Source organism: Wasmannia auropunctata, unplaced genomic scaffold, assembly GCF_000956235.1.
Source record: "Wasmannia auropunctata unplaced genomic scaffold, wasmannia.A_1.0 LD335207.1, whole genome shotgun sequence".
NCBI classification, from domain to species: domain Eukaryota; kingdom Metazoa; phylum Arthropoda; class Insecta; order Hymenoptera; family Formicidae; genus Wasmannia; species Wasmannia auropunctata.
Genome location: NW_012027683.1, coordinates 468663 through 482380, shown reverse-complemented (window position 1 = coordinate 482380; position 13718 = coordinate 468663). Strand labels below are relative to the sequence as shown.

Genomic DNA, 13718 nt, shown 5'->3' with positions numbered 1-13718 from the left:
GCGATATTGGAAGAAATTCTCTTCAGCTTTTCGAATTGGGTATAGGTATGTGTATTGGCGCGGAGTTCTTTTGTCAATATTTCTCTTTCTAAATATAGATTTTCTTTCTCTCTCTCTCTCTCTCTCTCTCTCTCTCTCTATTTACAAATTAAATTAATTTGTATTTTGCATTTCGTCGTCAAATTTAAAAAAAGATTAAATTAAAAACGCTAAAAAAATATAAATTTTCAGTCATTTTACATTTATGTCAACTCACGTTTATGAATATCTCAGATATTTTACAAGTCGGAACTTTTTTATCGATTAACTCAAATATTATATAATTATAGCAAGAAAAAAGAAAATAAAAATTGACGTGTACAAAATAAGTGAAAATATCAGAATATGAATATTCTGTGATATGAATATGATGGCATATTATACGGCAAACAAAAGCCATTACTTTTTATGCCGCTTTTGTTTGCCGTTATTACTGCAATGGTTTTCCGATCATCGTGACATTCCTTCGGAACTCAATTATTTCGAGACCTTGATTCGCGGTACACATGTCGATCGTGCTCCGCTGCAAGATTGATCCATTGCGTCGCGTCCACAGGCCTCTATCGAGACAAATACCCCGTCGCTATAAATAGTCTATACAAATGCGATTCTCCGGATGCCGCAGCGACATCGAGTCGTACCACAGAAATAAATCTCTCCGCGTCAGACCTCGATCGGCGTCCTTCTCTCGTCGTCGTAAGCGGTAAGGAGAGTTGTCATTCGTCATAGAGTCGCCACAATTAATTATGCCAAACGGCAATCGATACGTGTTGCACGCTCCTTTTTTTCCCTGTGCGTTATCTCGTATCGGCCTGGTGAAAAATAAATCGGTGGAATTCCAAGGCGAATGACTTCGCGTTAACAAATTGCTTTCGCGATAAGACACATTGTCACGCACTTTTTCCTCTCGTCCGTCGCATCTTCATTGTTGAATCCGCCAAACAGTATATATATACTATATTTAAGGAACGCAAAATTTTTTTTAATAATCCTCTTTACAGTTTGCGATTTTTACAGTTACGATTTTTTGTATATATTGCGCTCTTTCTCTGACGAATGTAATGCTAAAGGTGCCAAATACATTCCATTCTTTATCGGCAAAATATTTATTAACGTCTATATACAATATTCTACAAACATTAAGCTTAAATCGAACTGTTCGTACTACATTTTACTTTTGATTCACTTTGATGCTGAAAAAAAATTTTGTGATCTCGCAATAAGATTATCGTGGAAACAACGCGGCGAGAATCCGTGGAAGCCGCGTCGACATTCCATGCCGGGTAATGAACTTCCCGCCGTTAATTGACAAAAATTCTCTGCCAAACGTTTCGCGCCGGCTGCCAATATCCGCCAATTTGCGAGTCACTCGGCTGACTTTCCGCATCCAGGGCCAGCGAAGTGCGGCTCTCGCGCGCAGTTTGTCGGTGTAATTTCCAGTTTGATTAGCCGGCACCTCCCCGCAGAGCGTGTACGCGCGCCGCGAGACCGCGCGCGCGCCTTCCCAAATTATGTACGAATTGCCGTTAACGACGTAGTTAACGGTTGATTAAAATCGAGATCCATCCATTTCCCAACGCGGAGGCGAGTGGGAATTTTGGGTCCCTTTACCGGACGGGGAGCGCCGCCCTTTACTATGCTGGGGCACGGAAACGTATCCGCGGCACGAAACGAGTCCGATAATCGCCCTATAATTCAACCCGAATCGCGCCGACGGTGTAGTGGCTATACAACGGTGGCACAAAAACCTTATCGCGCACGGCAATTAGTCGGCGGCGATCTTTATTTCGTGCCTATTAACGTGGTATGAGATTCAGGTAGAAGAGATTAAAAAAAAAAATAAATAAATACTGGGAGATTTCATTTATTTTTCCTATCGTCAATCTACGTCGCTAAATATTCTTAACTTTCAAATGGTAATTGCAGTCGTACCTTCATTATCTCGAAATGCAAAAAGGGACGGGCTATTAATTCGAGAGTAGAATACGCGAGATTTTACTCTGCATATTTTATTCATGCGCGCCGCGCCGCTAAAGAATTAACCCGCGACAATTTATCGCTGTTGCGCAACACGATAAAGTTATGACTTGCAGAAAGTGTAATTTGCCTAATAAAACACGCTTCATAGCTAGCGTTAGTGATCGAAATATCGTCGCCGCCACGTGGAGCCCGTCGGCCTCCGGAATTGATTGCCAATTACCGGTGGAACGACGCTGACTCGATTCTGCGATCTAGAAAATTGAGTTACTTGACGAAACTCAATTCGACGGCGAATATGCCGACGGTCTCGAGACGAAAATGCGATGTCACGTTAATCATGCCTGCAAGTTTATTCTTGCCACTCTTTTTTTTTTGCTTCACGCCATAAGGCGCGAACGACGTCCCGAACGACGTGTTATTTTTATATATTAAAGATTAAAAAGAAATACTTTCGGAGCACTCGAAATTGCTGTCGTAACTCGAGGATAACGAATGCTAATTATCGCGCGTGATGAATTAATGAATACAATATCCATAAAGTATCATTATAATAAGATGCGCGAAAGAGTCCTCTAAAATTCTTATTCAGGACAGTGAAAGCGTGCAACACATTCACTCCTCTGGTTCTCAAAGAGTGCCAATTTACATGGCGTCATTAATGACGCGTATTATATCATGTTGGTTCATATCGTTTTTATTTATATTACCACCATTAATCATTATAAATAATCTGACTATGTAATCTCTGCTATTTTCCAATTATATCGACTAATGAACATCTGAAACAACTCTGTAGAAATTTATTGCGCAGGCAGATGAACGTCGGAAAAGTTTTAATCGATCCGCGAAACGGATCCATGTAAAACGTATTGATGTAAGCGCCATACGAATCGTCTTATTTCAACGTCGCGAAGTTCACTTTTTACTCGACGCTAATAGTAATAAAAAGGCGACTTTTACATGGTTAAGAAATTAAAGCAGTCCTTTTTGCGACGTGATTCAAGGAAAGGACGCGATAATCGCTGTTAAGCGCCAATAATAGCGACCAGTGACGAAACCGGAACCAGTTCTAATAACCAGTTTGACGTGAGACAAAAAGCGACGACGGACTTAAGAATCAATAAAGGCGCCTAAAGGACCTTCTCGTTTCACAGTGATCTTCCCGGAAGAATGGATCCTCCCTTTTCATCTCTCTTTTCCGCTCGTTCTTCTAATCATACGGTTTTCGCTCGTTCCTTCGTTCTTTTGCTTCGTTTTCCGTCGATAAATTGGGTATACCAGAAGCTTCTTACAATTATAATTTGCGCAGTCTTTAATCGGTCTCTTAAATGCAAAAGTATTTTATTTACTTAATTATTTTAAGTCGAAACTTTTATCGAAATTTATCAAATTGAGACAAGCGAGTTTCTTTAGAAATTCTAATAATATTTTTTCGACTATGTACTTTAAAACTTGCACTGCCATTAAATTAAAAGAATTAGATTACATTCATAATCATATCTATATTTATAAGTTATATCGCACAAAATTATAACGCGCTTGCTGTTCAATTTTAGACTAAAGTACTACTTCTACGAAATATTTAATATAATGGCTCGTATTAATGCGTATGTGTAGTAATGTGTTTTCGAAGTACAACGCAAAAGCGATCGCATTACCAAGATATTCAATTAGGCGCCGGCTAATATTAACGTCGATAATCGTTAAGAAATCGCTCGTTATATTTTTCAAGAGGCAAACCGTTTATCTTATCGCGAGATTAGTCATTAACCTTTGTTCAAAAGTTAAATCCACGTGGCTTATGGGCTCGGGTATCGCGGGATCTCTCAATGCGGCATGGTAGTGCGTCGATCGCTTTTGCGATAATGGTGTGAGTCAGCTTGATGGACGCGGGAGAAGATGCTTGAATAAACTTCCAGATAAATATTTGCGCTTCGCAGAATGCCTTTGCATTGTCGAGCCGTAGGATCGTTTCAAATTAAACAGCGGCCTTATCGCGCATTGTCAGATCAACCGGCATCTTCCATCTTAATGGTCAATGGTTATACAAAAGTTTTCCTTCCGATTTAAATCTAGGATTACGCGATATAATTGTGTGTTAATTAATATTAATTATAATAGCAGAAAATTCATATCGCAATGATATCGAATACAATGAAAGAAATATCGTAATATTGCGGTATGTCGTATATTATTGGCGCGTAATGAATCGATCGACAATATTGATTGACGAGATTATCGACGAGTTTTTTTTTTTTTTTTTTAGAAGTGTCCAATATCACGCCGATTTTGTCGGAGCTACGCGTGATCGCAGTACTCGCGGTCGAACGTTCATTCGAATCCCTTTTGCGATGCGCGGTCATGTAAGGCAGCGGATGTCCAAAGAACCGCTATTAAAGTCTCGATGACTGCTTTTTTCGACTGCACTCCGGCAATTTGATTTCGTATTCCGCCATGGCCGCCCCGTTTTACCCTCTCTTTTTCTCCGTCGCGTAGTCTCTTCGGCGCGTAGATCGAAATTTTATGGGTCGTATTTCCTCTTTAACGCCGATGCTGTGTCCGGCACTCCGGATGATTCCACTCGCCTTTGTGTCCGTCTTCCACCCTCTCCTCTACCTACTTCACTGCCCTCTCCCTCTGTCCTTTACCTTTCGCCGTCGTTTCCTTCTTTCACCGCCTACCGCCTTTTTGCGCGGGCGATCGTAAGTCGTCGCGTTGTCGTATCGCGCCGATCAACGGATGTATATGATCGTCTCTCGGGGGAAAGTGGAGTAAGAGCGAATCCGGTAGATGGATCAAATCCACCAGATATTTATTGTCGGATGAATCGAGGCACGACTTCCGTGAGAAATAGAGAAATGGGCGAAGCTAAATTGTCAGATCTTAAGCGGAATGCCTTTTACTTGGAATATATTAACTCTTTTTTTTCGGCGCTTTTCAGTAGAACAAACGCGGGCCTCCCGATGGAATCCGGTTTTATTCCACGTCTCCGCGAGAGATTCCCGCGATTGGAGTTCTCATAAAACTCGCTCGCGCTGGAGTGCGAACAAAATTCGGAGTGCCGAGCGCCTCGAATTCGCCGCGTGGTTGTCAGCCGCGCTGAGAAGAGAAATTCGCGGAGTCAACGGCGACGAGACGATGACGATCGGTCGCGAGAGCGAGCGGAGATCGCTGGCACGAAGGCGAAGGCGCGCCCCAAGAGGACGAAAACTCGTTTCGTGCTTCGTTGCGAAGGTTAAAACCGTAACGCTCCTATCCGCCTTGCACGTCGCCGCGCTGCTCGTGTGCGAGCGAACGAACGCGGGCGCTGGCCAGGCCGAGCTTAAACATCGGCGAGGCTGGCCCCCCCTCGCCAGACCGCAATTACATCCCATAAAGCACGATTGAGACACGGTTCGGCCATTATTCTCCCATACAGGGCCGTACAAAAGGGTCCCGCGCCGTTTAACGCGGCGACCCTCTTTCTCGTGCATACCTCGCCTAGGTCGCGGCACGCGCGCGCGTGTCAGAAGGGAAGAGCGGAAAAATGCGCCCGAGCTATACCGAGGGGCTATTTTTCGCTCGCGAATCCTCGAGAGTATCGACGAGGCCGCGATGCGGACCACAGAAGTTGCCTTAAAGAGCGATCCACGCTACGCAAACAACTGTCTGCTCGAAAACGAGCTCTGTATCTTCATGAAAGCGTAGGCTTCCTTAGAGATTAATACATCGCGCAAAAGAATTTACGATAAAATCGGGAAATTCCTCTAGAGAACGTGCACAAGGGGATCGCTTGAACGAGGGAATTTATTCGAAGGAACGATGAGGTCTTCGGGACCTCGCCTTTCGAAGAGGTCGGCTCTTTATGGTTCCCGAGTATCGTCGAAAAACGTTACGAGCGAGACAGGATGATAATGGTAATCAATTCTACTCGATTCTACTTTAATCGTCGATCATTGACTTTTTCCGCTCTCGGTTTCCTATGACCTTGCCTCTCACCCGTTCCCCGGGTAATCGAAGAAACTCGAGGCACGTTTCGCTATAGTGCGATTATGCCGCCTCTTGGGACTTTATGAAGCAATTACCGCGGCACTAATTAGAGTAGGAGCGCCGGTTTGGCAGGACTGCTTCATTTTTGTCCAGGATGTCATGAGTGACGGAGGCGAACCACTCGCGAGCCTCACCCGAATGAACAATGCTTGCGTCCCTGCGTAGCTCTCTTTCGATTTGGCTCCGTGAAATTATGTGCGTCTTGTCTTACTCAATTTACGCCAATTAGGCAAGTTGGATTTTACATTGCATTGATCAATGAATCAAGAAAGGTGCGAACTTGGAGATTCTTACAGAAATATTTCCTTTAAATTTATTCAACTTGTATTATTTATTTTTTCATAATGACCCACATCACGTTTTGTAATCGCCTAAAAAAAGATAAAATTATTCCCTGACGGATAGAATAGATAGGTGTGTATAGAAGAAAATAGCTCAGCTGTTCGTTAAAAAAGAATATGTAGAAGTTTGTTAAAACAGATGAGCTTTGCTGCGAGAATTTGATACAAGGCCGCCACTCCATCTTCATCTTTTTATTCATACGTGTTGCAAACCTCAATTTCGACGACGTCCCGACCACGACGAAGCTTTGCGCGACCGAAGGAAACCACTGACGAGCGTGTCACGGACGCATTATTGAGCCGGCTTAGCGAATGAGGAGCGAAACGAGGACGTTATATTGCTCGTAAATACGAACCTTGAGAAAAGCATATTGAATGCAGCCAGAGGAAACCTCTAAAAAATAACAGAGTACAACTGCTTTTCTCTATAATCCGATCTAGAATGCGCTACGTCGCTAATTTCGATAATTTCGCTAAGTTCGCTAATTTCGAGTGATTAATAAATATAGATATAAGCTGTTGGAAAAATCTTTCAAGATTCTTCCCCTGCGATACAATAAATAATATCTTTTTCGTAAGACGATTTATCGAACCGAAAGTGTATTTAGGTCGATGCTCTCTATGACAATATAGGAAAAAGACGTTGAAGCATCTGCCGTCTAAATACTTACATCCGTTTTCTCGCTTGTCAGCTGTCTTTTTTTTCCTCGCGTTTCGTGGCTTTCCCATGGTCGACCACACCTCCGCCCATCGGTACGGCGAGGTACGGAGACTCCCGCTCTTTTTTTCGTACGAAACCTTTAATTTGGCACGTGTTGCACTCATGGCTATTGTTGCCATGATTGTCGGGTTGGCCTGGCCTGTCTTCCTTCGCATCGTCGCCGATCTTTCGCGTGGCGTAAGCGGAATATATGGTGATAATGCGCGGTTCTCGGGTGTGCATGGCACGCGTGTTGTTTCTCGACGTCGCTTTTCGCCTATCTCGGAAGAGTCGTTACCCGCTAAATATTATAATACCGCGAGAAAGAATGGCGCTCCGAACGGCGTCGTCGAACGTCGTAAATACTATTAATGCAGTCGGGAATTGATTTTCCCCGGTCCTCGTTTGGTATTCATAGGCAAAGAGTAGTTCGCCGTATTATTCGCCCTGCCTATGAATACCAAAGATATTGGCCTAAGAGAATTTTATATAGCAAATTCATGAAAACCATAATCACACGCAATGCATATCTTTCTACAGAGATAAATATCTGATAAAATTATATGTCACAATTATAAATCTTTTAAATATAATTTTTTTTAACGGAAATTATGTATGTGTATAAGAAATCGCAAAATTAAATAGAATTCGGTATTTAAATAATTATTTTCATAAAATCTGGATTAGTTTTAAGCCAAATAAATTAACGTTTCAAATCTATCGTTTAACATCGATGGAGTAAGTTACAGCGAATCAAGTGGGTATTAATGACATTAATCATATATTGATGTTTGGCGATATGTACACACTGAGTGCACCATGTGTTGTAATGTAAATATTAGGCGATGCGTCGAGCCGTCCAATTATGAAATAAGCATGATTATCGTTGAAAAGCGAATGACTTATGAAGTAATTGTGAATCATGTGCCTGAATCTTACCTCGGAAAGATGTGCCCGTTCGTTATTATTGCTACATGCATGCACGTGTCAGTCGGAAAAGTGGGGGTGGCGGGTCGCTTTGATCCTCTCTCGCGCGATTTACCCATGCCTTAATATCAAAATTTCATCGCCTTACAGGAGCTGAAGGAGAGCTTCAATTACGGCCTCTTCTGCCCGCCAGTGAATGGAAAAGCCGGAAAATTCCTGGACGAGGAACGCCGCCTCGGCGATTATCCTTTCAATGGACCCGTCGGGTATCTGGAGGTAAGGAGACGCGCTCTCTTTTCATTCCTTCTATTCTTTTTATCAAGTCATTCTTTCCAATCTGCAATCATTCGCACGGAGAATCGATCTACTTCCGTTCGTTATTGTAATCGCGAGAGAAGACAATGCAGATATATATTTATTTTACTCGGATGATCGTAGTCGATTTTAGTAAAATTTAGTAGTCGTGTGGTAGTAAATATACGGCAAAGGCTTCCCGTTTTAGTAACGGAAGGGTTAAGTAACTTCCTCGCGTGCGCATTAAGGCTGTCAGCAGACCCACTTCACGCCTGATAGGATCTAATTACGTTTCTAAGTTGAATAGTGAGAAGATGGGAATTTTTTAGCAGATGACCAAAATATGCCGAAATGAAGATTTTACATTAAAAGAATATAATTATAAAAAAAAGTAATATTTGTTAATCTGGAATGACCTTCCTAAATAAGATTTATTTGAGCAATAAAAAAAAAACACTTATAGTTATTTTGTCATAATTATAATTGTTTGTCGATAATATATCCGTAAATGAGGCTTGTACTTTTTTTGCACTGTTTACTGGCTCGATTGAATTTTTTTGTGAGCCAGTTTTAGAAAGATAATAGATGCAGCTTCTTCATATATATACGACATCTTTAATTTCCTATTAAAGATCCTGCGAAACGGTAATCATTTCCGTAACGTAATGGAAAGAGAGAGGTCGCGGAAGTACGTATTATGTAATTAATCATCGCGATGATCCTCGCTATCCTCGCTATACATAAATCACTCGGTGGTCGTGGTGCGACGAATCCACGCGCGCGCGCTCGCGCTCGCGCTCTTGCACGGCTCGACCGGCGATGACTGTTGAAACGGGGATTCGCGAAAAACAAATAATCCGGTCCCGGGTTAACGAGATCTGGATCCTATCCCGCGGTTTTCTTGCGTAACCGGTGCTAGTTCTCATCACCATCCACCTCGTCGAGTTCCCTCTGCATCCTCGTCGTAGTTGTCTTCTTCTTTGCCTTCTTCTTCTTCTTTTTCTTCTTCTTCTTCTTCTTCGGCCGATCCCGATCGGTTCCACCGTGCCAGCTGCACCGTCCCCGCTTCGTCGCGGGAGATTCACTTTCAGGGACGGCTGACTCATACAGCTTCTTTGAGCCGTCTTTAAGCCGCATTCACCTCGCACGAGTTACAAATTACATGGGGCCCGTCGGCGAAAAACTCACGTTTAACGAACGCCTGTCAGCGGGATCCCCACCGGACAATGGGCGCCGTGGTTTTGAAAACCATAAGTCTGTGGATATGTCGCAGAGATCTGAGCCTTAACAATAATACCCTTACAGCGGGACTGTATTCTCTCGGTAAACATAGGCGTTCTTAACGGGTATCACGTTTCATCAAGATCTGCTTGTTATTATTTAATTAACAATGGCGTTGCTGGCCATTATCTTGACAAACTGTCGCAAGATTTAATATAATAATCTCTTCGTAGTATAGAACGTTTAACGTGATTACCTTATTAATTTAGGCGATTATTTAATCTTTAACGACATTTAAAATTGAAAATTAATAGGTTAAGTAAGTTACAAAAATGAGAGAAGTAAAAACGATTTAAATTTTATTCTATTTTTATTAATACGAAGGAAGAGAAATTACTTCGAAAAGATTTTCCGATCGAGTGAATGAACGATATCGAATAAGTTATACTTTATACGTTAAGATATGCCGGGATATTATTACCTATGTTGAATACGAAATGAACTTCGCGTTCAAATCGCTGGTATTCCACCGTAATGTTAGCCTCGTGCCAACAAAGCTTCCTTATTACAATAATCGATCCCTACTGCCAATCTCAAGACTCACTTTCGTCACAGAAAGTCGGAGGAAGTTAATTTCAGGGCCGCTTTCGATTCATGCCAGTTTCTTTGATCACCTGACGACCCATTCATTTTGCACGAGTTACGTTTACCGTCGGATAAACGGAGCAGGACGTGGGCGACAAGCCACTTTGGCGAATTGCGAATCCGTGAATGAAAAATTAAAATTGACAGCCGCGTGTCCGTCAGCCGAGCGGCGAGAAATAATTAATTATCAATCGAGAGAGTTGCCCCCCCCCCCCGGGCAAGATCTCGTTGTACGCAGCATTGAGGAATCTATTCAAGTTCAGCAATGAATTATGTGTTCTTTCTCGATTTCATCTCGTCGTTATACTTCGCCGGCTGGGCGTAAAAACTTACTTTGCAGCTTCGCTCGTGGTTTGCTTTTCTTTATCCGCCCGACGTGTTACGCTTCCTGTCGCTTCTCCGCGGAGAGTGAACGAACTCTTCTGGTGGAATTTCGCGGCGATGGATGCGCGTTGCTCAATTCTCATTTTTCACCCTCAAATCTCGCTCGGTACTCGCTCCCAGTCAGTATCAAAGTTGGGGATAAGCGGTACCGTTAGGCCGGAGAGGTTGCTGCTGCGCAACACGTCCGTCCGCATTCATAACGCGATAAAACCGGCTGATGTGTGCGCGATGCAATCCGCGCGATGATGATGGCAGCGCGATGCACTTACGCATCCGGCGTTACTGTACGCGCTGGCACAGTGGTCTTTATCGTGCTATTATTGGTCGCGTACAATGCGGCCACGCGGTCGCGTCGAAAAGAAGTCGCGCGATAGATGACGGGGACATGATTCCTCGCGACACCGTTTTCACAATGCTGTCCCGTGCGAAGTCACATTATTCGCGACTAGATAAATTGCTTAGATATAAATTGAATCAAACATTTTAATGAATATATAAGTTACTTAAAATACTTCAAATTGGATTTTAGGGAATTAAACGAATGAAACTAAGAAAAATAAGAGAACTGTAATGTATTTCCGTATTAATTTTCAGAGAATTAATAGAAATTTTTTTATTGGATTTTAAAGAATATGTAATGTGAGAACGGAGATGAAGGATGTACAGAAGGTAATCTCAAATTGAATTTTTAATAAGGAGAAAAATATAAAAAAAATAAATAAATCAGGTTCATTCTCCGGTACTTTAAGCATCTTATGTCACATCCGGTTTATTGCGTATTCATCGATAACAGAAATACGCGTGACGAACGTATTCATAGTAGATTGTAAGAAGCAGCAATTATAACCGTCCAGGTGAGACGATCCGACGATGAGATACATTTACGCGATAGCCATGCGCGGCGTTCTCTCGCGATGTATTTACATAAGTACTACTAGGAGCTACCGCGGATCTATACCGCGACAAATTGCACGCGACGAGTCGGAGAGTGAAATATCCGGGTATTTTGCTATCGACGTTTATGGTTTTATTCGATCCGCTGTGTTATCGCGTGTAATATAGAAATAATTAATTCGCGTCGAGTAGCGAGGCGATAAATTTCACGCTTTTACATCGGCGAGACGGAAAGTGACACGCCGCGCTAATAGTCGATTCGGTAATCATTGAAACAGCGACCGCGCGTTTAGAAAACGTAAGTATCACCGCCAGATTTAAATTTTCCAGCTCAAATACAAGAGGCGGGTGTACAAGATGCTGCATTTGGATGAAAAACAGCTCAAGGCTATGCACACCAGGACGAATTTGCGAAGGTTATTGGATTATGTGCAGAGCAGTCAGGTCGAGAAGATCGCGAAGATGTGCAGCAAGGGGCTGGATCCTAATTTCCATTGTCAGGAAACAGGAGGTAATTCGCATGCGCAATTGCGGGAAAATTACAAAATGACTCGCGAGCGATAGAGCGTGATTTCCAACAGTTCCATCACAACGAGACACGCAAATATTCATTTTGAAATTATATTATGCAATCATTTTACGTAATTCAAACTTGTAAAATTTATATTCTATTACGCAGATAATATAAAATTTCAAAATAGAAATATTTTCCATGTTTTTACACGAAAAATATCACGAACTCCTTATATAACTGTCACCAAAAGTTTGTAATCTTTTTTTTGTTCTCCAGAGACGCCGTTGACCTTGGCAACTACCTTGAAAAAGCCATCCAAGGTTATAATTGCATTGGTCAATGGCGGTGCTCTACTGGATTACCGAACGAAGGAGGGCTTAACGGCGATGCATCGCGCCGTTGAACGGAACAGTTTGGAAGCGGTGAAGACGCTTCTGGAGCTGGGTGCTAGTCCGAATTACAAGGATACCAAGGGCTTGACGCCGCTCTATTACAGCGTCATTTACAAGACCGATCCGATGCTCTGCGAGACGTTGCTTCACGATCATGCGACGATAGGAGCTCAGGATCTCCAGGGCTGGCAGGAAGTTCATCAGGTTTCGCTCGTTTCTTTCCGTATATCTTTTTCATTGGATAGCAAGTGGAGTTTTATAAAGATATTGAAGAATTAATAGAAGGAAGAGTCACGTTTCTTGCGAACATTCTCATATATAAATTAACGGATTTTGATAAGATCAAATAATTTTTTTTATCTCTTTATCGTTGCATTAATAAAGTTCCAACATCGTGTACTTTTTGATAACTTTAATAACAATTTCATTAGAAATCTTATCTTTTATCGATTAATTAAATATTTCTTCGTAAAGCCAATTTCCCGTAAAGCGAGTTTACTCTTATCCATTACGGTTTCATTCATAAGTTCTCGCGAAGGGAAAAATACGCGAATCAGAGCGCGCTGGTTGTGAGTTAGCGAAGAATGCGGCTTTGGGCTCCATTGAACAATTTCCGCGCCTAATACGCGCCTACTCCGCCGTATGCCCGCAGGCATGTCGCAACAATCTGGTGCAGCATCTGGACCACCTGCTTTTCTACGGCGCTGACATGAACGCGCGCAACGCGTCCGGTAACACGCCGTTGCACGTGTGCGCGGTGAATAACACGGACGCCTCGTGCATACGTCAGCTACTCTTCAGGGGCGCGCAGAAGGACGCGCTCAACTACGCGAACCAAACGCCGTACCAAGTCGCGGTGATCGCGGGCAACATGGAGCTTGCCGAAGTCATCAAGAACTATCAATCGGAGGAAGTCGGTGAGTTATGAACGTCGCACGAAATGTCAAAAATCGAGCTCTCCCGCGACGAGGAGGGGGAAAGCATGGCGAGGTGCGCGGCGGGGGCGCGAATATCCGGACGCAGGAGACTCGCTTGGAGAGGTCGAGGCACATGATGCTGCAAGAATGAACGACAGACGTTGACGATCTTCTACCTCTCCACCGCCCCCTCCGTCCATTCGCGTTCTTGCTTCTCTTTCTCTCTCTTTCTCTCTTTTTCTCTCGAACATTGTTCCGTCATTCTTGGCGGCTCGTTGCTCGCGCAACGATGATAACGCCGAGCGGTGGTGCGTCCTTCCGGGATCACGAATGGGACGAACGGGCTTGGAAGACGGATAACCGTAATCTCGTTACTCGACAAGATTTTTCCATATTCAATCGCCACACCCGCGAAAACTATCAGCGTGGCTGTCCGATTCT

General features: G+C 43.1%; 1 protein-coding gene across 2 annotated transcripts in view; it reads left to right on the top strand.

Moving 5' to 3' along the window:
- Positions 1–13718, top strand: part of LOC105457577 (SH3 and multiple ankyrin repeat domains protein 2) — an 81401-nt gene that overhangs the window by 56569 nt on the left and 11114 nt on the right. For both annotated transcript variants that reach the window (XM_011702319.1, XM_011702320.1), the window contains 4 exons: positions 8167–8292; positions 11785–11965; positions 12245–12564; positions 13013–13277. In XM_011702319.1, the coding sequence (XP_011700621.1) occupies positions 8167–8292; positions 11785–11965; positions 12245–12564; positions 13013–13277 (892 nt within the window). The remainder of the gene's footprint in view (positions 1–8166; positions 8293–11784; positions 11966–12244; positions 12565–13012; positions 13278–13718) is intronic.